Here is a 23261-nt window from a genome sequence, read left to right on the forward strand (position 1 = left end):
GATAAGCTCCATGCTATATAACATAGTGTGAGAGAATGCAAGTAGCTTGTTATTGTTCACCTTTTTTTAGTTTATTCCAAAAGGTGGCTGTAGTTGCTTGTAAAAAAATAAAAACGGGCTATGTCACCTAACAAGATACACAAAGAGGATGGAATGCACGACTTACATTTTAGCTAAAAAAAATACATAAATCTACATGTGGATGCTGTCTGCAGCAGACATTACCCAGGTTCGTACTAAAGCAGAAAACAATAGAGGGAGAGAGAGGAACAAGAATCGTTCAAATCAAATCAGCAATTTCTCAGGTTTACAATGATGGAAATAATTCCCTTAAAATGTCTGCACCGCACCTACCAGTAAAAAAGGAAAGAGAGAGAGGATAAGTGCATCCCTAGTAGGTGCAGGCTGAGGTATTGGAGCTGCAGCCAAGCGGATGACCAGCGCAGCATCTCTGTCAGAGCGTCGGTGCTTCAGAAGTGTCTGTGTCTCAGCGCTTTGTTCAACACAAGCTACGGAAGCCGCACACTGGAAAAATTGTGGAAAATTTAGGAAACCCCCCCCCCACCCCCCATCCAAAAAAACGACACTACAGCCATCCAAAATGATCGTTTTCCCTCCCAAAGGCCTAAATCATAAATTCTCACAATTTCTACCTACTGAATAGGTAAACATCCTATATACATTATTATTATTTTTCCACATAATTATTTCTGTAACATTACCAAAATTACTAATATTAAACTCCTCTTAATTTCCTCAATATGGGTTCTTTTTCCACTTCCTGAACTGATAAGTAGTCGTGATCACATTGAAAGGCAGTGGCCTCCTGCAAATAATTTTAATTTTAACCATCAGCTTAATCAGCCATAAACCAATTAGACAATATGTGTATCCATAAAACTTTTTTATGACCTCAAGCAAATTTGTAAGCCTTCATGCCAACCATTCTGTCGCGTTGACAAGATGCTTCACCAAAAATGAGGGATGGGCGACAAATTTATCACGATATCGTGTGACAATAATAACAATAACAATAAAAAACTGTTTTAGCCTTTTATTGGGTAGCTGAGGTAACCCAGCTACCCAATAAATGGTGACAACGACAAACCAAAATTCTTATAAGAAAATTTTGATGATAAATGATACACTAAATACCCAGCCCTAGTGGATATTTTCCATATTTATGTATGGCATAATTTCAATAATGATAAAAATGACTGATGTCATTTTAATGAATTAAAAGTGCAATGTATCAGATTATTACTTTTTCTGTTGTTGCATCTGAAGCTCTTTTCCCCTCCTACCCTCCAAACATGTCTGGATTTTTAACGTTCTTTCTTATTTTTTTAGTTTCAGCTCCTACATATTTTTTTCTCTTTTCCATAGTAGATTTAGATAAATTCTCAAAATCTTGTCAATAAACATCAATGTCATATCAGATTCAAACCCACTGATAATTACAAGTTTGTGAGTGAAGCTGCAGCTGAAAGCTGTTCTTCAACATGACTTTTTAACAAGTTGTACTATTTGGAAAAAAAAAAAAAAAGAAATTCACGGCTCTGTGATCAAGACCATAAGTGCTTCATAACAGGGAGGACTCTGACTTTTCCAGCTATGCTGTGAAAACGGCCAGTAGAAACCAGTTTGACTAAATCCATTTGTAGACAGAAAAATAAATAAATAAAGGAGCAAATTCTCACTAAAATAGAAACTAAAATTGCCAGATTCATCTCAGAAGTTTTCTCGGAAAAAACCATTTCTGAGTTTGAAAAACCAAAACCTCTACAGAAAAAAACTCAGAAATGTTGACATAGAAACTTTCTAAAAAATTTCCAAAAGTCAAAAAATTACAATTTTGGAAACTCAGAAATTTCCAAATTTTGTCTGGAAAAAAACATTCCGAGACGGATCTCAATATTTTGGAGTTTTCTCTAGCACATTTTCGATGCGTCAAGCTGCAGCAGAGACGTCTGAGTTTTTGCTGCAGCGGGCTCCGCGCGCTGTGATTGGCTGTGGGTCTGGACGCTCTGCTGACAACAGCTCTGTTCACCATCGCCTCTGACGAACAGACATGCTGCTGCTGCCGGTTTCTTCTAATGCTTGGCTGCAGTTTGACTAGATACACTTTTGAAAAAGGGAAAGGTGAAGCTGGATAAGTCAAAAACAACAAGGGAACAAGGAGAAAGGGAGCGGGGAGTTCTTCTGTAGAAGGATATTAGTGAAAGTATATCAAAAATACTGTTATTCTTTTGGAGAAGAGAAATACACAAATCCTGATAAAGTTTAAACATCAAGCTAATGGCACATACATATACAGGATCAATACAAAATTAAAAACATATGAACATATAAGCTGAAACTTTAAAAGATTTTTAAAGTTGAAAGTGCTAGAATTCAGATTAGCTCACAGAAACCCAGGGAGGACAAACTTAATGCACACTGAAAGCTTTTTTTTTCCTTCTTTCCTTTCATTTAGGGACAAAATGAGAAATTTGTTCCAAAAATATAAATGCTCAATGGGACTGCTACAAATTTGGCTTAAACCAGAAGAGTTTTTCTTTAAAAAGTCTTAAAACTCTTACAAAGAAAAAATAAAAATCTAATTTTAATCTTCGGTTTACGATAGAAATTCTACGGAAGGTGCCGACAGCTAATCATATAGGGTCACTAGGAAGTTTGATCATAAAAAAATAATGATTTAATCTCATAACTTGGGTAATTTTACATTGATATCGGAATAAAAAAAAGTGTAACTTTGACGACAACGTGAAGCTGCGTAGTTTTAAACCTTTAGACACCATCAGAATGATCCAATACTATCAACTGTGCTTTTCCAATGCACCGGGCCGTCAGCGGCCCACTGACAGGGTTCCTTTTCCTACAGCATAAAAAAAAAAAAAAAAAGTGAATATTTCTTAATAAGCTATTGTGCAAAGATGTAGTTTCTTCTCCCAAGGTTTTGGTAAGAAAATAAACAAATAAAAATGAGGTGATGTGTTGTGTTGTTTTTTTTTTCGAGGTCCTGTTTTATACAAACAGAAAATAATATATCATGAAAAAAAAAAAAAATCAAATACATAACTATAAGTAATTTCCCCTCAAGTTGTACAGTCAGTCTCTTAGCACCTTCCTGTTGCTTTGAATGTCAAAGCCCAGGCGGTTCGATGACTGAGTTCTCCTGGAGTCGCCGTGTTTTCAGACCCTTTTACTCTACAAAGCAGCTAAAAAATAAAAAAAATAAAAAAGAGGAGGAGGAGGAGAGGAGTAACGAAGTGGTGGGGTTGATGAACACTTTGTTGGTTTGGCTCACTGTCTGTGTTTCAGGAAAAAAAAAAACATTTAGCTTTCAAAATGTTCTAGTGGTCTACAGTTGTCATACATCACCAACCGTGGCTAAAGCAGCATTAAGAGATTTAGCTTCAATGCTTATGTGCTGTGGTTTTGGATCATGTTGTTTGTTTTGTCCAGATAGGGCTCACCTGATGCACAGACATTACTAAACATAAAGAGAGTTGGTGTAAAATTGCAACAATATTTATGGATGAAATAAGATGTTAAGGAGTGAGACGAACATTCAGATTTGTCTGTCATTTCAGGAACAGAACCAAAAAAAAAAAAAAAAAAAGATAAGTTTTATTTCTATAAATGCGATGCAGTTCTCTATAATGTGGTCACTGTGAACAATGTGCTGCCTTTCTTTTAAAAATCATTTTTACCTCAATCTATTTTATCTGGAGTCTCACAAAGGCTTACTTTGGAAAATTAGACGCAACTCTTTACATACCATCAAAAAAAAAAAAAAAAAAAAAATTGTACATTAAGAAAATGTCCAGTTTGGAAACGAAAAGTTTTCTACTGGTGAAAGAGACCAAAAAATGAAATAATAAGAAAGTAAATAAAAAACTTTGCATGTTAATCAATCTAATACAAAGTTTATACGGGAGGGAAAAAAGAAATCTAATCAAAATACCTGTATAGTTATTAAAAAAAGATTATGTAAAGGAGAAATTGTATATGGATAGTAATAGTCTGGTACTATAAGGGAAAAAAAATCAATACTGGACATAATAAGCCTATATAAGTAGCAATAGGTCAGTATGCTAAGCAATAACTAAATACAGTAAGCAACAGCTGCTACAACAAGAGAAATGTCAATAGCATGCTATACTGTTAAAAATCAAAAGATGAAACAGACTGTTAAGTGAACATTTAGAAGGAATTTAAACTTACTATGAGATTTTTATTTGTTTTTTCAAAACATCTCAAGCCAAGGAGCCACAGTGACCACACTAAGAGATTTACAACAGACGGAACTAAATCTGAAAAGATTTTTTTAAATTGGATTTTCAGGCTTTAAGTTAACTTTGGACTAAGGTTTTTTAAAGGCTCTTGGTTTAAGGTTAGAACTCCAAGGCCTGCAGTTTGAAATCCACGTAAGCATCCCTACAACACAATCTATAGCTAGCTCAAATACTAGCTGACAACTAAACCACTAGCAGCCTCCTACAAATAATTCCCATCCAAAGTTTGGATTCTTCTTCTCCGACTCAAGTACAACAAGCAACGGTCGGACACGACAGAGAAAGCTTGAGGGACAAAGAAAATACTTCATCTTTTTCTTACTCAAAAAAAAAAAAAAAAATGCAAGATACAAACAAAAGTAAACCTGCAAAACATTGAAAACATTGTCACTTAGTTTTAATACATCTACCTAAAATACACATTAAAAGCAATTTTGATATTAATTTTTGAGATATTTCGTACACTGCAATAACATTCTTTAAAACATTTTTACTTATCGGCAGCTAATTTCCTTTGTTCTTTTTATCCATTCACATATCTCAGGGTTCATCATTCACCTTGATGATGCATCTTTTTAAAAGACTGCCTAAAAGATGAGTTTGGAGTATTTAAGGAAAAAAATAGACATACGTATCTTAAGAAAAGATATGTAAGGCAGCCAAGAGAATGCGTCAACAAAAAAAACGATAACGGAAACTTTTCAAGGCAACTCCGAGGAGGAAGAAGGAAAGAGAGTCCTACGCACCAGAGTTTTCCCTCCCTGTATGGATTCTCTCTGCCAGCCCCGGCTCTGGAGTCTCACAGCTCATTTCCGTCTCAAACACAGAGCAGATGTTTTCTACCTGTGTGCCGTTGGTGGTATCCAAATTCAGGGACTGCGTCCACCGAAAGTCTACCGGTCGACGTAAACTGGGTCCTCCGTTTACCGGGAAAGTAAATGGCGGCTGTGGAGCTGGATGCTCTGGCCTTCAGACTGATCTCTGCCCGTTCCTTTGTGTATGTCATGTCACATAGGAACAGTGACAGCACTAAACAAACTAGTAAAAATGAATCTTGCATTTTTATTAACTCTTTATCTTTGTCCTGAATTAAATCATTGAATTAATTAAATGCATGTATTTTTCACCAAAAAATATTCAAAACAACGCAAATAACAAAAGCTTAACAATACGACCACCTTAGGCTTTTAAATTTTCTACCGCCAGTTTTCTATGAAACTGTATTCCTCCCCCACTCTCATTTCCTGTTTCGTCCACCATTGTTAGAACAAAAAATTTCCCGTTCGACACGCAATGAATCTTGGGATTGGGTGGGCTGCGAAGGATTCGCTAGGCCCGTCCTTCAAATCTGGAGACTTTGAGTTTGGACAGTCTTCGTCACATCTTTCAGATGAAATCGGTCTTTAAGTTCGGCCTTTGACGGACGTAGCCCCTGAATTTGGACACACACATTGTGTGATTCGTCAGAGACATGAATATGGCGCCGTTAATGCAGAAAAGCTGTCATTCCAGCTTGGAAATTATGCAATTGAGATTTTCACAAACTATAAATCTGATTTGGTAAGAACTAACATTGTTCTGCTTCTTGATTCTTGTGGGGTCAGCACAGACCTTAGAAATAGAGTGCATGAAAAATCTGCTCTCCTGGTTTAAGGTTTACGCAGTTTTGTAAACCGTACATGTCAACTTCTGAATAAGTGGAGTTTCACAGAGCTCGTCGTATTTGTTTTCTAGCCGGCACAAAGAGGCTTTCGTACGAAAGTACGAGGGAGGAGACGAGAATCGAAGTGCCTTTTGTTCAACAAAAAAGTGCTTTTCTTGAGAAACGACAACAAAATAAGTTGTGGTAAAGCTCATTATTTTTTACGTATTTCTTTCGTGTTTTGCTCCTAAATCAGACTAATTCTCGTGTCACTTTTGTGTTATTTGAAGAGCACTTTTTTTGGAGGTTGGGCTTGTTTTGTGGGTCTGGCCAAGTCACCTCATGGAAGAAACTACCGTTCATCTCTTTCCCCCACTGAGCTCTCTCCTCTCCGAATTAATCAAGATGATTCATGGTATTAGCATGGGTGGTTCAAAACTCAACATATGAAACATCCTACCATGTTCTTACATTTGGGGGGGGAAAAACAATAAAGTAAAAACAAAATTTCCACTTCAAACTATATTTTTCTGGGTCACAACAAGACAGATAATCTCCACTAAAAATTATCTTAGTTTTTTTTTTTCTTTTTATATTATTACTTTAAGTATGCAGTACCACGCCTTTAGGCCTACTGATCCTGCCCTCTATTCTACTAAAAAGGGGGAAGATAAAAGGGGACGTAAATGAAAAAAAAAAAAAAAACACGGGTTAATACATTGTTATATCTATAGGATAAGGGGAAAAAAGCCCAAATAAAAGCTGCTTCAACTTCTTTTCTTATATTTTCCTTTTTGCTCAAAGGGGTTTCAACTTCCTTTTAAGGCTCAATCAAAAGCTTGTGTGCGCACTTTCATTTAAGGCTTCTAAGTGTTCATTTACGTATTTATTTTTAAACTTAGTTCTCCAACTTTTCCATCAGGCCTTAAACATAGTGATCTGAAATATCCAAGCTGAGCTGGTGCTGGTGTGGAGGAGGCCACCTTGGCAGGGAAGAGGCTGCCTCTGTCACTGAAAGGCCTGGTGAAAGCGAGGCAACGTGGTGTTACTAAGGCTGGAGCTGAACACTGGTGGAAGGGGGTGCAGGGATCCAAGGCCTAGACCCCCGCTGGAGCTCTGCTGCTCCTGAGGTTGCGGTTGCAAAGAGGTAAGAGGTGCCGTGGCGACGGCGGCTGCTGCCGCGGCGACTGCAGCGGCATGGGGCTCGGCAGCGTGCAGAGATGAAGAGGAAGAGGAAGAAGTGGAGGAGGTCACAGATGAGGTGTACCCCATAACCAGTCCTCCTGTGCTCATGGGAGCACTGTAAGGAGGAAGGTTTAGGGGCAGGAAACCCAGCAGGTGGGAAAAATCCATGTTAGCAGCACACAGAGACTCAGCGATCACTGCAGGGCTCTTGGACAGGAGGGGATCCCCGCAAAGGTCATCGGCCAAGCCTGAAGTGGGCTCCAATCCGTCCTTAGGGGGTGAGGCAGCAGCATGGGGCTCTGCAGAGGGAACCGGGCCTGGTAGACCACTCTGCAGATCCATGAGAAAACTCTCCATCTCTACTTTCAAGGGCTTGTCCAGCAGGTATGAGGTAGATCCCAGCTGGTATTTGGGTGCTGGCTGGGGCTGGTGCTGCTGCTGGGGAGCCGCAGGCTGATGGTGCGGGGGCGTTGGAGGGGAATGGTGATGATGGTGATGGTGGTGGTGGTGGTGGTGGTGATGGGAGTGTGGATGAATAGATGCAGTGGATTCCATATGACAGCCCATGCCCATAGCTGCAGACAAGGAATTGGGCATTAGGGAAGGATGTGGAGGACCCACACCAGAATTAGACATGGCCTGGAGATGGTGAGGGTTATACATGCTCATGGGAAAGGGTGCCCCGCTGGGGAATGACTTTCCCATCATGGGGTCTTTGTTGGGCCCCATGCCGCACATCATGGGGCTGAGTTCCTCCTTTACTGAGCACGGTGGAGATCCTGTCGTCAACAGGCCTAGCATATCCGGAGGCTCCGTCTTAATCTTCAGCAGCTCCTGTGAGTGGCTCTTCTTCACATGCCGTGTCAGATGGTCTTTCCTACCAAAGCGCTGGGCACAGTACTGGCACAGAAAGTCTTTTCGCCCTGTGTGGACCACCATGTGCCGTCTCACATCTTTCCGTGTGTAGAAACGTCGGTCACAATGGTCGCAGGGGTGTTTTTTCTCCTTGGCACCACCGGAAGACTTCCCCGAGTGGCTCTTGAGATGCTCCAGGAGAACAGGTGTGCTTTCGTAACTCTGCATGCACACTTTGCAGGTTAAATCCCCCGCAGTAGCAGAGTGCATGGCCACATGGCGCTTGTATCCCAGCTTGGTATTGTAGTGCTTCCCACACTCATCACACTTGAAGGCCTCTTTGTTGGGGTCATGGGTCTGCAGGTGGTTCTTCAGGTGGTCTTTGCGGTGGAACATTTTTTCACAGAACGAACACTGATGGGTCTTCTGCGGAGAGTGTGTGGCCATATGCCTGCAAATAATGACACAATGCAAAAGTGGTGTAGAAAACATAGATCTCGTGTCTCAGCATCATGCATTCTCCAGATAAAGAAAACTGCTTCTTACAGAACTTAAAAACTCAAGTCAAAATAACTTTTTTTGGAACAGTTTTGGAGTTTCGCCAAGAAATGGTTGAGAATTATGATTTATTTATATCTTGATTTAAATGTTCACTGCTAACTTTGAAAACATTTAGCTTAATGGCTATGTTTCATCATCAGAATCATATGATTTCACTGAATTAGGTGACTTTTACTGTCTTTTATTTTATGTTGTCAGGGTAAAAAGGCATGCAACAATTTTTAATTTGAAACATTTTTGAAAACTATTTCATATCACATAAAATCCCAATAAAACTCATTGACGTTTGGGGCTGTAACGGGACAAACTGTGACAATGTTTGATTGGCCAGAATACTCCACGGTAGACATTTCCCATGTAGTAGTTCAAGCGACGACATATAAACATAAAAGTTTAAATTAAGCCTCAAATTGCAGATGGAGGAAATGTGACTGATACCTGAAGAGTTTGTACTTGGAGCTGAAGGCCTTGGGACAGTGTGGCTGTGAGCAGTGGAAAGGCTTCTCTCCGGTGTGACTCGAAGTGTGGAGCCGGAGCTTCTCCTGTGTTACAAACAGGGCCCCGCACACCAGACACTCGTTCCCACTCGCTCTCCCTACTTTCTCTCCTTCCTCTTCCCTCTCTTTCCCCCGATCTCGCTCTCTCTCCGTCCGTGGCAGCGGGGCGGCGCTCCCAAACAGCTTGGCGGCAGTGCGTCGTCCCTCTTCCTCCGGCGTCAGTGCGGTAATACAGTGTGAGGCATCGGCGGCAGCAGCTGCCATGGCAGCCCTAGAATGCCGCTGCCATGAACGTCACGTGCGGTTCCCCTGCCTCGCAGGCTCAACGTTGGAAGGTGTTGGGGAGAAGCGAAAGGTGATCTGCGGCTCAAAGGTTGCGTCTGGTTTCTAGCTGGAATATTCCGGTCAAACAAAGTCGGTTGTGAGACAAAAATGATTTAAAAGTCAAAATGATTTGAGGTCAAATTTACAATCTTTGAAATGAAACCAAACTGTACCGGCTGGTTAGAATCCTTCCGTCTGTGAACTTCCCACCTTATATCTCCACCTTGGTTACTCCTCCTCTCGTTTGGCTTCTCTACCCCTCACCCAGTGCCAACAGCTATGGCTGGCGGTGAGTGGGAAATACTGCTCTGCATCTTTACTGTCCTGTCAAAAGAGAAAGAAAAACAAACAACGCAAAGATAAGTGGATAATATTTGCCCCAGTAACACAAACTGCAATAAAACGCATCTCATCACACTCACACACACACACACACATTTGAACAATGTCTAAATGTTCAAATGTGTGCGTGTGTACTTGTATAGTACATTCAGCAACATGATGATTCAATGCTTTACAAGATGAAAACATAAAACCTTACATTGCTGTGACTAAATAAAGGATAGCAATGAAAAGTTAGAAGAAAAGTTCCTCTTCATGATGTACCAGTTGTTATGAACAACTCTAAACAAATGGGTTTTTAAGACTTGATCTAAAGGAAGTTTTGCAGTTTTCTGGAAGATTATTCCGTAATGTATTTTGGTGTTAAGCCAGTCAGTGATTTCTAAACTAACAAAAGTATTTTAAAGTCTATTCTCTGAGCTACAAGGCACCAGTGGAGGACCTTAGAAGTGGGGTGATGTGGTTTGGTGATGAGAGCAGCGGCATTCTGGATCAGCTGCAGCTGTCTGACTTTTTTTTAGGCAAACCTGTGAAGACACTGTTGCAGTAATCAATGGGACTAAAGATAAACGTGTCGTTGAGTTTCTATAGAGCTTTATGAGACATTAGTCGTCTAATCTTGGATATATTCTTCAGGTGACAGAAGGATAACTTTGTAAATGTCTTTATGTGGTTCAGAAGGTTCAGGTCAGAGTCCATCACTATACCCAGATTTCAGGTATGATCACTAGTTTCTATCTGTAATAACTGAGAGCTGGCTCTAGATGGTTCCCTTTTATTTGTCAGAATTTGAGCTTGCGAGTCCCCAAGATGGAACCTTGGGGTTCATATGAATGAATCAAAAAAATGTTATTGCTGTTGCAGAGTGTAAATAAGTTATAATAAATACTCATAAAACCCCGTTTCTCCTCCACCTCAGAGATATACTGTCAGTACTGGATCATCTTACGAGACAACTGACATGTTTCTCTTATGTAAACAAGCTGCAACTTGTTTCTGGTTATATAGAAAAAAACAGTAGGCTACACAGATCAAATGATTGACAGCACTTTAGATAAAAATGTGTGTTGTTTCCAAGAATCCCTACACATACACACACACACACACACACACACACACACACACACACACACAAAACTTGTGCATTGATACTATTGCAGAAATATCATAACTGGAAAAAAGGCTGAAACAAATTAAGAATTAAGATTCACAAGCTGATGCTTCCTGGAATGCTTGCATGACTTACTGACTTTTTTGTGGGCCATACAGATCTTTTATTCAAATAAAAGTAAAGACAAAATCTACAGGCCTAAATCAGAATCACTACAGATTTAATCTTGCACAGCCTTAACACAGAAATCCGACCAATTGGGAATGGGGGAATGTAGTGAAATTAAACTTTTAGTCACCATACGACCAGAATACCATAGCCCGCCCCGGCCTGCCCAAAGAAAATCATCTGCAAGTTCAATTTTTGCAACAGGTTGCCTTTATGGCCACTAGAGGGAGCTGCACTGCAAATCTGACCGACATGAAAGCAAGTTAAAGAAATCGTTCTCGGTCTTCAGAGGAAACATTTGTTAAGATCAAGTGCAAACACTGAGTCCCATCCCTCATCATGTGTGTCTGCAGATGACAGAACAGAGCAAAAAGCATTATGTGTGTGTGTGTGTGTGTGTGTGTTTACATGTATGTACTTGTTATGAAACAGGATAAGGCTGCTGTAATTCTTGGGAAGACAGAAACACACACAACCACTTCCAGGCAAGGTGTTTAGGCGTGTGTAACATCCTTAACTCACAAAATTCTTGACAACAGCAAGAACAGTTTTTAAGACAGAATAAGTTATATTAGTTGCTGAAGGAGCAAATGATCTCCCTTTCTTTGTGTCCCTCCTGCTGTCCCCTTTCTTTCCCCTTCACTAACCTGCTTGACCCCTCCCATTTGAACCAGCAGCTAAGTTCCACAGGGAGAGGACACAACGCTGATCCCCAATGTCAGCCACTCTTTGAGCATCTGTCACGTAAACATGTACGGTACATGCAAGATGAGCAAGTAAAATTTAAAATTTTACATTTTCTCCTCTGTGTGAAAGGTCATTGGATTCTGGAAGACAGCAAATATTCTGGAATATAAAATACTTCTAATATTGTCCAACCACAGCTTATTGAATAAACGCAAATGCTTGATCGCCGTGTGTGTCTCTTTCCTTTACAAACTACATTTCCTTACATCTGGGCTGAATGTCTTACACACGTGCATCGCTGTGTCCATGTATGTATGCATGTTTACAGGAGTGGTTGAGAGGACGTGGCAGCAGCAGTGCGGAGTGGTGGTCATCACCCAGCAGGGAGGCTGCATAGGGATGACACCCGTCCCATTGAAGGCCCTCAGGGAGCCCTGCTCTATTGTAGAGGGGGCTACCCACATCAGACATTCCTGACCTGTACCATGTCGTGTCGCCCTCTCTCTCTTCACACATTACATACAGTGCATTCTGCCTACAGGCAGTGCTGCATTGTGTACGTAAAAAATACCAATTGGTTGTTTTTGGTCAGGAGCGGGGCTTTCCTTCAGAAGGCAATGGTAGCTCAGGGAGCAGGTGGAGAAACTGATCTATTCTAAGATTATCTGTCTTATGCCATACTGTCACAACATGGTGACAGTTTTAACAAATAGTCAAAAACATATTTTTTTATAAAAGTTACATACTGCAGCTTTAATAGCTAAATCAACAGAAAAATGCAAAATTAAAAATAAGTGAATTGTGAGATTTCAGATTGCTAGCCAACAGCAAAACCTGAGCCAGGAATGACAGTCGATCATGACAAAAAAAAAACAAAACAACTAAGCTGTTAATACTGAAAAAGTCAGTAAATAATTCAGATGAATTTTTTTTCTGTTCAGAAATGTATTTTATACTGTCTTAAATTTTGCGAATTAAAGTAAGGGAGCATGTCCAAATTCAGGGGATGCATTTTTCCAGGGTCTCATTTGAGGGCCGATTACGTCACAGCGATGGAACAAAGGCTGTTGAAGTTCAAAGGCTCCTCCAAATGCAACCCACAAATGCGTTGTCTTTTTCCCGCGTTTGAAGGACGAGTCTGGTGTGTCCTTCAAAGTCCACCCTATCCCAACAGACAGTTTTAAAAAGAAATATATTGTGTTGTTGGGCTTTTGTCATTTGCATATTTTTACTATGTGTGAACTATTTTTAGATCACACTGAAGATAGTTCTTTAAAATTTATTTATTTTTTTTCTTAAAGCAGCAACTTAATGAGAGTGAATCATGCAGGTCACTTTGTTCAGCAGCATTTTGTCCTTTGCGGTTCTGACCATTTTGTGCCCAACGATTTCAAGTTTACATGAATTTGGACATTTAGCCACTTCGACAAAGAAATCTGGTGTTACGACTCCAGAACAGTAATATCTATCAGTATGAGATCCTTCCGTCTTTTTGGTTTGATCTGGGGAAATAATTTTCCAAATTTAATGAGGAAATCAGCCCAAATAAATGGAAAACAATGTGTAATAACTGATAATATCTGAAATCATGTGTGAGATTTCAGCATTTCTATAACAGAGTATTCCAATAATTCATAAAAAAAACATTTGCATACAAAGAAAAACATTATGAAAAGCAATTGTTAAAATACATCGATATGGAAACGAGGCAGAGCGGGACAAAATGGCAACATGAAGGTACGAACCAGGGGAGCAAATCTGCTCAGAAGCAAATTGATTCTGAGTTATCTAACGACACCTTGGCTCATGCTACAAACAGAAACACTGATGTGAAATATAGAGTTTAGTCTGTAAGTCTACAACTTGACTTCTAAATAAAGGCTACATAATGTGTCAACATCGCAACATTAATGAGTGAATTTATTACTTATGTAAAAAACATTTTGAAATGTGCTCATTTCCACTCGTAAAGAATACACACTTTGCATGAAATAAGATATGAAGGCTCCCTGCAGTAGCTAAAGACACCTGGCACAGGTAACAATGGCCTAGATGTTCCAGGTGACAGCAAGCACTGGATGCAATCATTTTGGATTTATTTACTGCAGTCAAAGGTAATGTTGTGGAGGACAGGCTGCTGGTTTTAGAACTTATTCCTTTAATCAACATTATCAGAATAAACATACAGAGATAAAAATGTGTCAAAAAGAAACATTTACAAAAAAAAAACTTTTTTAGTATTCAAGTTAACGATACAACTGCAAAAATTTTCAAGCGGCTGATGAAAACAAAAATGATTTATTTTCGAATATATTTTGGAATAAATCAGTTTAGTAGTCATAGTTACTCTCGTGACTCCCCATATACGACGTAAAAAGAAATACTTGATTCACCATAAATTCAGACTCTTTGATAAAGCAGCCACACATAAACATATATTTAATAGAAAAAAAGGACTCAGTGACTAATAATGCCTTATAATTTAGTTTTTCCACTAGTAAGTTATTTCATCTGGTTTTTAAGGGCAAACTCTGTGACAAACGTTATGCGCCTACAGGTCACACAGGCCTTCTAGCTTCCAGCAGCATGAACAGCACCCACAACAAACCAGCAAAAGAGTTAACGTAGTGTCACATAGTAACAAAAACATTGCTGCAGGATGGAAAACCAAAATGGCAGACGCCTCTACAACAAACACAAGGAGGAGCCTCTGCTTACTTTCCCTAATCAAAAATGTTGAAAGCAGAATTGAACCGCCACTTTCCAACCGCCTGGGTGTCTTTGGTTTCTGTCCTGGATGAAAGAGCTTCCACATTCCTTTCCTGCAGGGTCAGAGGTCAGCCTCTGCGCTGCCTGCCTGCCCGCCTGCCACGGCTCCCGCATGCTGAGTGACTGGTGTTAACCCCTTCGCTCCTGCATGAAGCGGTTCGACTTCTCTGTGTTAACGGCGGCATGGCCTCTGCAGAACCGCGCTCTGCAAATCAGGGTAAAGCCACTGCATGAGCTCCCTAACTGAACTATATGAACATGCTAAATATAGAAAGTGAGTTCAGCGTCCGGAGCTTAGGTGACAACAGGCGCACTAGTGAGGAGAGACGGAGTTGGGGGTGGGCGAAGTGCTGCACTGCACAAACATTTCAGCGAAAATATAGGAAATGATTAGAGGTGAATGAGGAAAGGCTCTGCAGAGCTTGAAAAACACCAGTTTTACAAGGTGGGTCATAAAAGTCAGGAAAACCCAAAATTTATAATAATGACATTTTTTTTAGCTACCTATGCTGTAAAACAAGCTGGTTGCCTATTTTAAAGTAAGTTACTTCCCAATACCTCCAGGTTGCACAGATTTCTAACTTGATGAATTTAAAAGTCTAGATTGGGGGATCGGCTGCATCATCAGCACTGTTTTCTATTTTCTAAATGTCATGGATACACGTTTCCTGCTACTCAGCAGCAAAAATACTAACCACTAAAAGTGATTAATTCTGAAACTTAGTCCATTTAATATGTCAAACAATAGTTTATGTGCTAAAATTGGCTGAAATGTTAAGGTTAGCTATAAAGCTATCAGTAGCATTCAATAGGAAGCTGACTAACATTGAATTATCAGATTCAGTATAAGTTTGAGTTTTATATAAAAATGAGCTACGGTGCCAATTTGAGCTAAAACTCCATTAGCATAAGGGCTTTCACTAGCATGTTTGACCAACAATAACATAATTCACATACTGTAATAGCATACAAGCAAAAATTAACAACAATGCTAAGGTTAGCTTAAATGGTACCATTGGCGACAGGAAATACTTCTTTTCATGTGTTCTTATTTATTTTAAGTTCATACTCGAGAAAAATAATCCACCATGGCAGAGAGTTTTCTGAAAGAAATAAGAGCAACTAGATGGACTAACTTTTCAAGAGATGGCTCGGGAAGCAGCAGACTAAGACGGAGGGTGTGGAACAGAGCAGTAAACAAGAGAGGGATAAAGCGATGATGAAAAAAAGAGAGGGAAAAGCAGAGTCATTTGCAGTTGTGGAGTCAGGGTGTTTGCACCAGTCAAGTGACTCTAGAGAGGGAGAAAGAGATGAGGACAGCCAAGGGGTGGGGGCAGCAGGTCACGCTTTACTGACCACATTGACCTGGATGAGAAGCAAGGAAGTTTACGGTTAGTGAGGGCAGCGGGGCCACCATCAGCTCACTCAGGGGAAAAAAGTTACAATTTACATTCCAAGGAGGTCTTTTTTCTTTTTTTTTTTTTTTTTTTTAGCAAAACAGGTTGTGTATTTTGAATTCTGTCAGTTTGAAGTGTGGTTCAAATAACAAAGATGAAGAGAAAGATCGCATTTGGGTTGAAATGCTCTGAACATCACACAAAGCAGACGAGTAAAAGACAACTTCATGGTGCAACACTGTTCATTCCTATCAACAGGTATTCACACCAGAGAAAATAACACATGAGAACAGATTTAGCCAGATGACCTTAAAACACAGAACGTGCATCAAATCCCATACAAAGAACAGGATCAACAGAAAATCACACTAAACACGGAAAAAAGCACCATTATTTCTTAACATGTAAACATGATGAGATCCACATTTAGGATTTATAAAGTGGGATTAAAATATATTCCCAATGTTTCTGTTATATTTTATGACAACAACGGCAAACAAAAAAACAAAACAAAAAAATTACAAAATGTATATAAATCTATAACCACATTCAGTTGCAGCCTTACAATTCCAGATATTGCTTTTAAAATAAAACCTTTAAATAGGACTCACCATTTAAAGGAGTAGTGCACCAATAATCTGACGTAATCCAACTGTGCTGGTAAACAAAATGGCAAAATGATTGTGTAAATGAAGCCTTTATTTGTGAGCTACCTTTGCAAATGTCAGGAACTGCATTTCCATTGACTGTATAATTGCGCAAGTTGACATTTTAAAAGGAAATTTTCTTAATGGGAACACGGCAGTATCAAAAGTTTCTATTTTGTGATGAAAGGTTTTGGCACTGTGATGAGGTGGCTTTTATATTTTGCAAAACTGCAATGGAAACACTTGTGACGCATCACACAAGTCACATGATCAACAACCGCATGATACTACTGGTGCAAAACACAAAGAAGAAGAAGATGGGAAGTAGTTGGAAGATGATGGCACGGCATGTTTCTAATGACTTATAGCGTGAAAAAGCTTAATTTATTTTCTTATTTAATGAAGACACCGTAATTGTAAAATTGTGTTTTTCAAAATCAGCAAAAGATTGACAAAGAATTTGTAACGGAAACACAGCTAGTGACTGAATGTGTTTTCAGCCACTAAGGGGAGGATTAAATGTGAGAGGATGATAAATCACTCGATGGACCTCTGAATGTATCCTCATCCCTTCTCAGATGATGGTTACGTCTCTGGCTTCAAGCGCAGCTTTTAATATTTGAAGTTTGTACTTTGTTTCTGTCTCCCCAAACTGTCAATCACTATTGGTGTGGACATAAACTCAGCAAGATGTTGAAGTTATTGGTCAATGATAAGACTTCTGACATCAACAGCAGAACACCACAAAATGCTCAAATAAAGAAAATACGAAAGAAATTACGATGAACATTGAGAAATTACAGAAACTGTTTCCTATCTCACCGCTCACATAAAAATGGATACAGACTTTTATGTAGATGAGTGAATATATGATGAACTACAAATAAACGCAGCCTCAATGCTGCCCGAACCCATCATCTGTTTCAGCAAAGTCACCCCCTTTTCTCATTCTCCATCCTTCCTCTCCTCGGTTTCATTTCCTCTCCTGACCAAGGGACACGTATGGGGGAGGAGTGGCTTCGGATGGTGTAAGGACGGCAAGAGGAAGAGTCTCTGCCATGCCAAACGCTCACCCGTCCCGACAGTAACCACGGGCCACATCGGGGCCGGGATGTGGCCATAAACCCAGAAGCACTGGCCCGGTGTCCTGGCTAAAAATAGCTGCGGTTGGGATGGAGGAGGTGCAGGGCTCAACTGCCATCAAGAAACACCTTCACTGCAGCACCAGTGGTGGGGAAAAAAAAAGCTGACTTTCCTTTAACTGTCACTTAGTTTTCACAGGGGATGGACCTTGGTCTTTTTTTTTTTTTTAAGATTAGGAATGTAGTCTTCATTAGGTAGAGATTTGTTACAGGTGGTAGACGTTCTTAGTTGGTCAGTACCTCGAAGCTTCATATGTCTGGAAATACAGAGTGTAAATGTGCCTGAGCTCACTAAGAGATTTCTTTTGTTCAAAAAAATTATATATAAAGGTAATTTTTTCTAAAAAGTTGCAGAAGAACTTGTTTCAGAAGATGAACAAGTTCATTCTTAGAATTTTTTTTGTGTATTTCTAGGCTGCTGTAACCATTTTTCATTCGCCAAATTGATGAATTCGTCTTTTAATCGCTGTTTATCTATACAGATCAAATCCGATGTTAAACAACACTCAGCTTCCCTGACCAGGTCCAGTACTTTCTTCTTTCTACTTCCTCCTACTTTCTTCTTTGACTTTCTAAATCTCCAGCTCTAGCGAAGTTATGTTGGACAAATCAAAGAACAACTGTTAGAAGCCGAAGGTGGTGATGAGAAGGCATTAATTCATGTGAGCATTACCTTAGAATCAAGTTATTTTAAGAATACGTTATCAAAAAGAATATTTTTGAGAAGAAAAAAAAATTTTTTTCTTTTCTGTTTGCACCTATAAACAGAAAATTTAATATTAACGTGAAAACAGCTGCCGAACTTTACATTTTTAAAACCTTTGTGGTGTACACATGTCAATGAATACAATGATATAGTGAGATCCACAACGGAGAACAAAACAGCTGTTTTGTTTACCATTTTCCCCGAATCTCCTTCACTTTGAATTTATCTAAGCTTGAAGACAAATATAAAGTCAGATTAGCACAGAGATACAGTATTTGCTCTTTTCTGCTGGTTTTACAAACTTTGTCATTGACTGGTTGCCATTTAAAGCTGCAAATAAAATGTGACGGCCATGTTCCGTGATCAAACCCTTTTTTGCCGAGATGAAGGTAAAGGCAAAGGTAATTTTATTTATATAGCACATTTTCAGTAAGAAAGCAACACAAAGTGCTTTGCAGAAATTAAAAGGAAACACAAACAAAGTAACAAACCAAACGAAAAGAGAAAAAGAATCTAATGTTGATCTAAAGTATGTAAACTAGTTGCTCCTGTTCAGGGTTGCTAAGTATCCTCTGGGCTAATTCCATTTCTGGGTTGGAAGAACAGGAGTCTAAAAAGTCTAGATCCATAAGTGTCATGTGGGCTTGACTCACAGAGGACATAATTTGCTGATAATGAAGGCATTATAAGTAAGTTATTGGTAAAAAAAATAATTCAGTCACTTATAAAATGCTGACACTAAAACGCAACAAAAATAATTTGTTCACTGAATGAATCAATCACTTTGAGGGAGATATTGTGGCATCACTCTGATTGTGGAAAACCTGACTGGTTTGTTTGCGTTTAATCACTTCTTTATTTTTATCGAAACCAATTAAGAACCAGTTGGAGCACCAGCCTAACCAGTTTCGGTGGAGAAATTCTACCCCACTTTTTCAAACCATACAAATACACAAATATGGACTGATTACAAGGTATCAGACAGACATATATTTGTATGTTTGTGTCTGTGAGCATCAGTGTTTTATTAGTGTTGGGTTGGGGTTAGCCGGGTCGTTGAAGTCGACACCAAGCCCACCCTACTTATCTGACACTGGTAATGTTTCTGTTAGTGACACCGCAGATCACACACTTGGACATGTACACACGCACACACACTGGAAGAAGACACACACACACACTCAGTTTTACCAACTTAAAACAGACAGAGGAAGCCATGTCTGGCTTAAAGCAAAACTCTACATCAGAGCATATGTTGGTGTTTCCGTCTGACTCAAAGACATCTCTGATCAAAAAGAGATTTTAGGTGGTTCTGGCTGATCTTGTCAGTTTATTGAATATCTGTCTGATTTAAAAATATTTTATCACAAAATGATAAGGAGACAGTAAGCCAATTTGTTTACCTACACCAGAAGTGTTCAAACTTTTGACACGTGGACAAACGTAGTATTTACGGGCCATTATTTAAACACTCATTTGATTGCGGCTTACATTTTAACAGGAACTACCCAGCTCTACCTGAGAGTACAATGAAGGAATGTGAGAAAAGGACAAACCTTGCTAAACTGAACATGAACAAGCCTTTTACCAAACCCTAAGTGCAATTTTAATTATAAAGAAGTAGTTTGACATAAACTACGCCGTAACATACATGTTCATATTCTAACAGCAGGAATGCAGTGACACCTGGAACTCACAAGGTGAGATGAAACGCAATACTGAGTTCACAAGAACAAGATGAGATATTAATATTGATAATTATATTATTCATTTAAAAACAACAATAATTAGTATTACTTTCAAGAAAACTTCAAAGATCAAATGTGTGCTTCAAGGTCTTTATTCTGCATTTCTGTAGATTTTTGCTATAAAGCGAGTAAAAAAGCAGCCCCATGTTCTACGCTTCACTTCGTACAGATGGTCCGGATCCTCAGCTACTAAGAAATGATTACTTATTGGAGGCGTGGACTCTGTTGAACTTTTAAATGATTGGATCTGATTTTACCCACTCACTAATGTTTGGATGTGACGCATATAATGAGGCAGCTCACAACTGTGAAGGAAGCTATCCGATGAAGCCGGAAATTTCCTGCGCTGCGAGCAACCCCATGAAAAGTTAGGCCACCACATCTTTGCCAGCACTAAAGTGTCTTAAACATTCCTATTGCTCTCTGACTTTAATTACTCAATATTTGGAAGCGAGACAAAAGCAAATTGAACAGCTTTGTTGCCACGAGCCCGACAAACTGTCGTCTTTTTATTTCTTCAGACATTAGGATAGTGATTGAACTACACATGATCTGCAGTATGACATTTACCTTTTCCTACTGACAGGGTCCAATGTGATTGTGATGAAGGTTGTACAGAGAAAATCTGCTAATAGATGACTATATGAGTAATTTGGAGTTAATTTCATCAGAAAAATCTTTTTAACACTGAGAATTACTGCTCATTTGTTTATGTGGTTGTTAGGATTATAGAGACAATAAATTTTCCAAAACTTTCATCCCACAATGTAAAACCAAACAGGACAAAACAAATAAAATAAAATCCATCTCTTGTGTTCTGTTTCAATTTAGTTGATAGATAAAAATCGGGTTTTTCATCTGAAAAGCATACCTAATTAAGGCCGGAGAAATGTTATTGCTCTTTACTTAATCTTTAGTTTTATTTTTCTCCATGTCACCTGGGAGGAATCTGCCTGTTCTTGTTAAAAGTTCCATTGTTCATTCCTAGCCTGAATCGTTCATCTCTCTCTGCCTCCTGCTGCGGACTGCAGAAGACACACGTTTGGGAGGCACCAACCCAGAATAAGCCGTACATGTGTGTGTGATAAAAAAAATAAAGCCAAAATTGAGCCACATCTCCCGTCAACACAAAACCACATCACAGTCCAAGTGTCATGTTGACAAAGAACCACAGCATCATAATCTGAAGCACGACAGAATGCCCTATGATCTGCTACAGCCTCCGCTTGCACAGAAGAGACACATCTGGATAACACGTTTTAACAATGGCTGAGCTTGGAAGAGACCAATTAGAAAATTAACTGGCTCCACAAACAAGAACAGATTTTCACTCGCTGTTTGGAGCTAATTAAGTAAGAAAACATTGGGTTTGGTTGTAATAAAATCAAATCAGCAAGTCTGGGTTGGCCATTTCCTAAAAAAAAAATGATGCCCAGGTCATGTGTGTATGTCAAAGTGGTCCTTCTCAACACGGCTACACCCCAGGGGTTATTGGTTGAATCCATCATGGTGTTGGAATCGGGTAACAACAATCTGTGGAGCAACATGCACAGCAGCAGTTTCAGGTTGCCTCCAACATATTCGGTCGGACACCACTCGTCAAAGACGTGTAGTCGTACATCGTGCACTGGACACGTCTGCTGGACACCTCTGAGCAAAGGTATACTTTTACGACCACCCACTCTTAGTTGGTGACAATTTTGTTTGAAACTTAATTCATTTTGTTTATTGTTTCTGGATGTTGTGTTTTATTTTGGATATTTAAAACGTCTTCCAGTTCCAATGTTAAGTTCCTTCTTTACAAAATAATAGATTATTGATCTCAGAGGGCAAATTTGAATTATTCAATATATTACTTGAGGTTTCAAGGGGCCAATAATTCTGTGGCTTATCACTGAAATTTCTGGGACAATTTATCTCCAAGTAAAACTTGTTGTACTGTTGTTTAAGTACAACAGTACAAGATAAAATTCTGGATAAAAGAGGAAAGATCATGTCACTAGTTTGGCAGTACTTTGGATATTGAAGGCAAAAAATGTTTTTTTAAATCGGTATGTTTCTCGGTCATATTGTTCAGCCCTACAGTCTAGTAAACATTTATTTGCAGACAGCTCATATCAAACTATATATTTAATGACTTTACATCTCCTGTATCATAGGAAGTGCCCTCCCACTCCGCCTACCCAATCATTTAACTTTCAAACAAATCAATCCATAAACCACTAAAATATGTAGAAATACAAGCGTGACGTCTTTTACTCAAACAGTTCACAGTACTGTAGATCTTGCATAACCAGAACTCCACATATGAAACTTGTGACAATCTTCAAAGTTCATCTGAGGCTGAAGTTATGAGCATTTTTTAAATCTATTTAACAGTATGCAAAGTTACTCATATTAATTTTTAATCAATAATAAGGCGTCAATGAATGTTATCGTTTCCTTAAAGTTTCTGTGCCAAGACCAATAACAGATTATGCTTCTGACATCATCTAAAGCGCAGATTACAAGACTTCTATTGATTGGACCTTTAAAAAAAAGAGGATACAGGGTTTTTTTTTCAGAGCGACTAAGTGCATGACAGAGATGCTAGTGCAGCACGTTTGTCTTTAGGATGGAGAAAGAATGGATGTGTGCAGGAGAGGGTCTGGGGGAAGCCCTTCTGGCAGGGAGTCCTGGCTGTGACACGGAGCTCCGCAGCAGCTGGAGATGTGGGCACGGTGCCAGCGGGCGTAACGCCAGTCGCCCTCAACCTCACTCTAACTCTCTCTTTTCTTGCTCCATCATGTTTAAAGAGCACGGCTCCGACAGACACAACAAATATCCACGCTTTTTAAAAGCCGCTGGCCTCCTCACTCATGTGCCGAAACAAGTGTGGAACATATATCATATTACTCACCGAAGTCAGAAGACCTCGCAGAAAGTCTCTGACTGGAAAAACTGACTACAACTCAATGGGAACGATTGTATGCCAGATGTATATTCTTTGTGACGTGCTCTCGCTGCGTCTGGCTGAAGTGCCTTTTGAAGACGGGCCAGGACGCGCTACCTGGTGATGCGAAGTTGTAGATATGAACATGTGTCAGAACTTGTAAGTCAATCCGTATGACTCTGTTATAACACAAAAAGCACATGTTTAAACTCAGACTGAAACAAGGTGCTTTCCCAGGAGTATGAAA

The 23261-nt window shown here is 39.4% G+C and overlaps 1 protein-coding gene across 2 annotated transcripts in view; it reads right to left on the bottom strand.

Annotated features, from left to right (window-relative positions):
- Nucleotides 1-1823: 1823 nt before the first annotated feature.
- plagl2 (pleiomorphic adenoma gene-like 2) overlaps nt 1824-23261 on the bottom strand; it is a 57940-nt gene continuing 36502 nt past the window's right edge. Inside the window, exons 2-4 of one of the 2 annotated variants that reach the window (XM_008412852.2) lie at nt 9576-9689; nt 8983-9432; nt 1824-8434 (exon numbers count right to left, since the gene is read on the bottom strand). In XM_008412852.2, coding sequence (XP_008411074.1) covers nt 6952-8434; nt 8983-9305 — 1806 coding nt within the window. In that variant the 5' untranslated portion in view covers nt 9306-9432; nt 9576-9689 and the 3' untranslated portion in view covers nt 1824-6951. Of the gene's footprint in view, nt 8435-8982; nt 9433-9538; nt 9690-23261 lie in introns of both variants that reach the window. The other variant, XM_008412851.2, reaches the window with a different exon arrangement.

The sequence above is a fragment of the Poecilia reticulata genome, linkage group LG7, assembly GCF_000633615.1.
Source record: "Poecilia reticulata strain Guanapo linkage group LG7, Guppy_female_1.0+MT, whole genome shotgun sequence".
Lineage (NCBI taxonomy): Eukaryota > Metazoa > Chordata > Actinopteri > Cyprinodontiformes > Poeciliidae > Poecilia > Poecilia reticulata.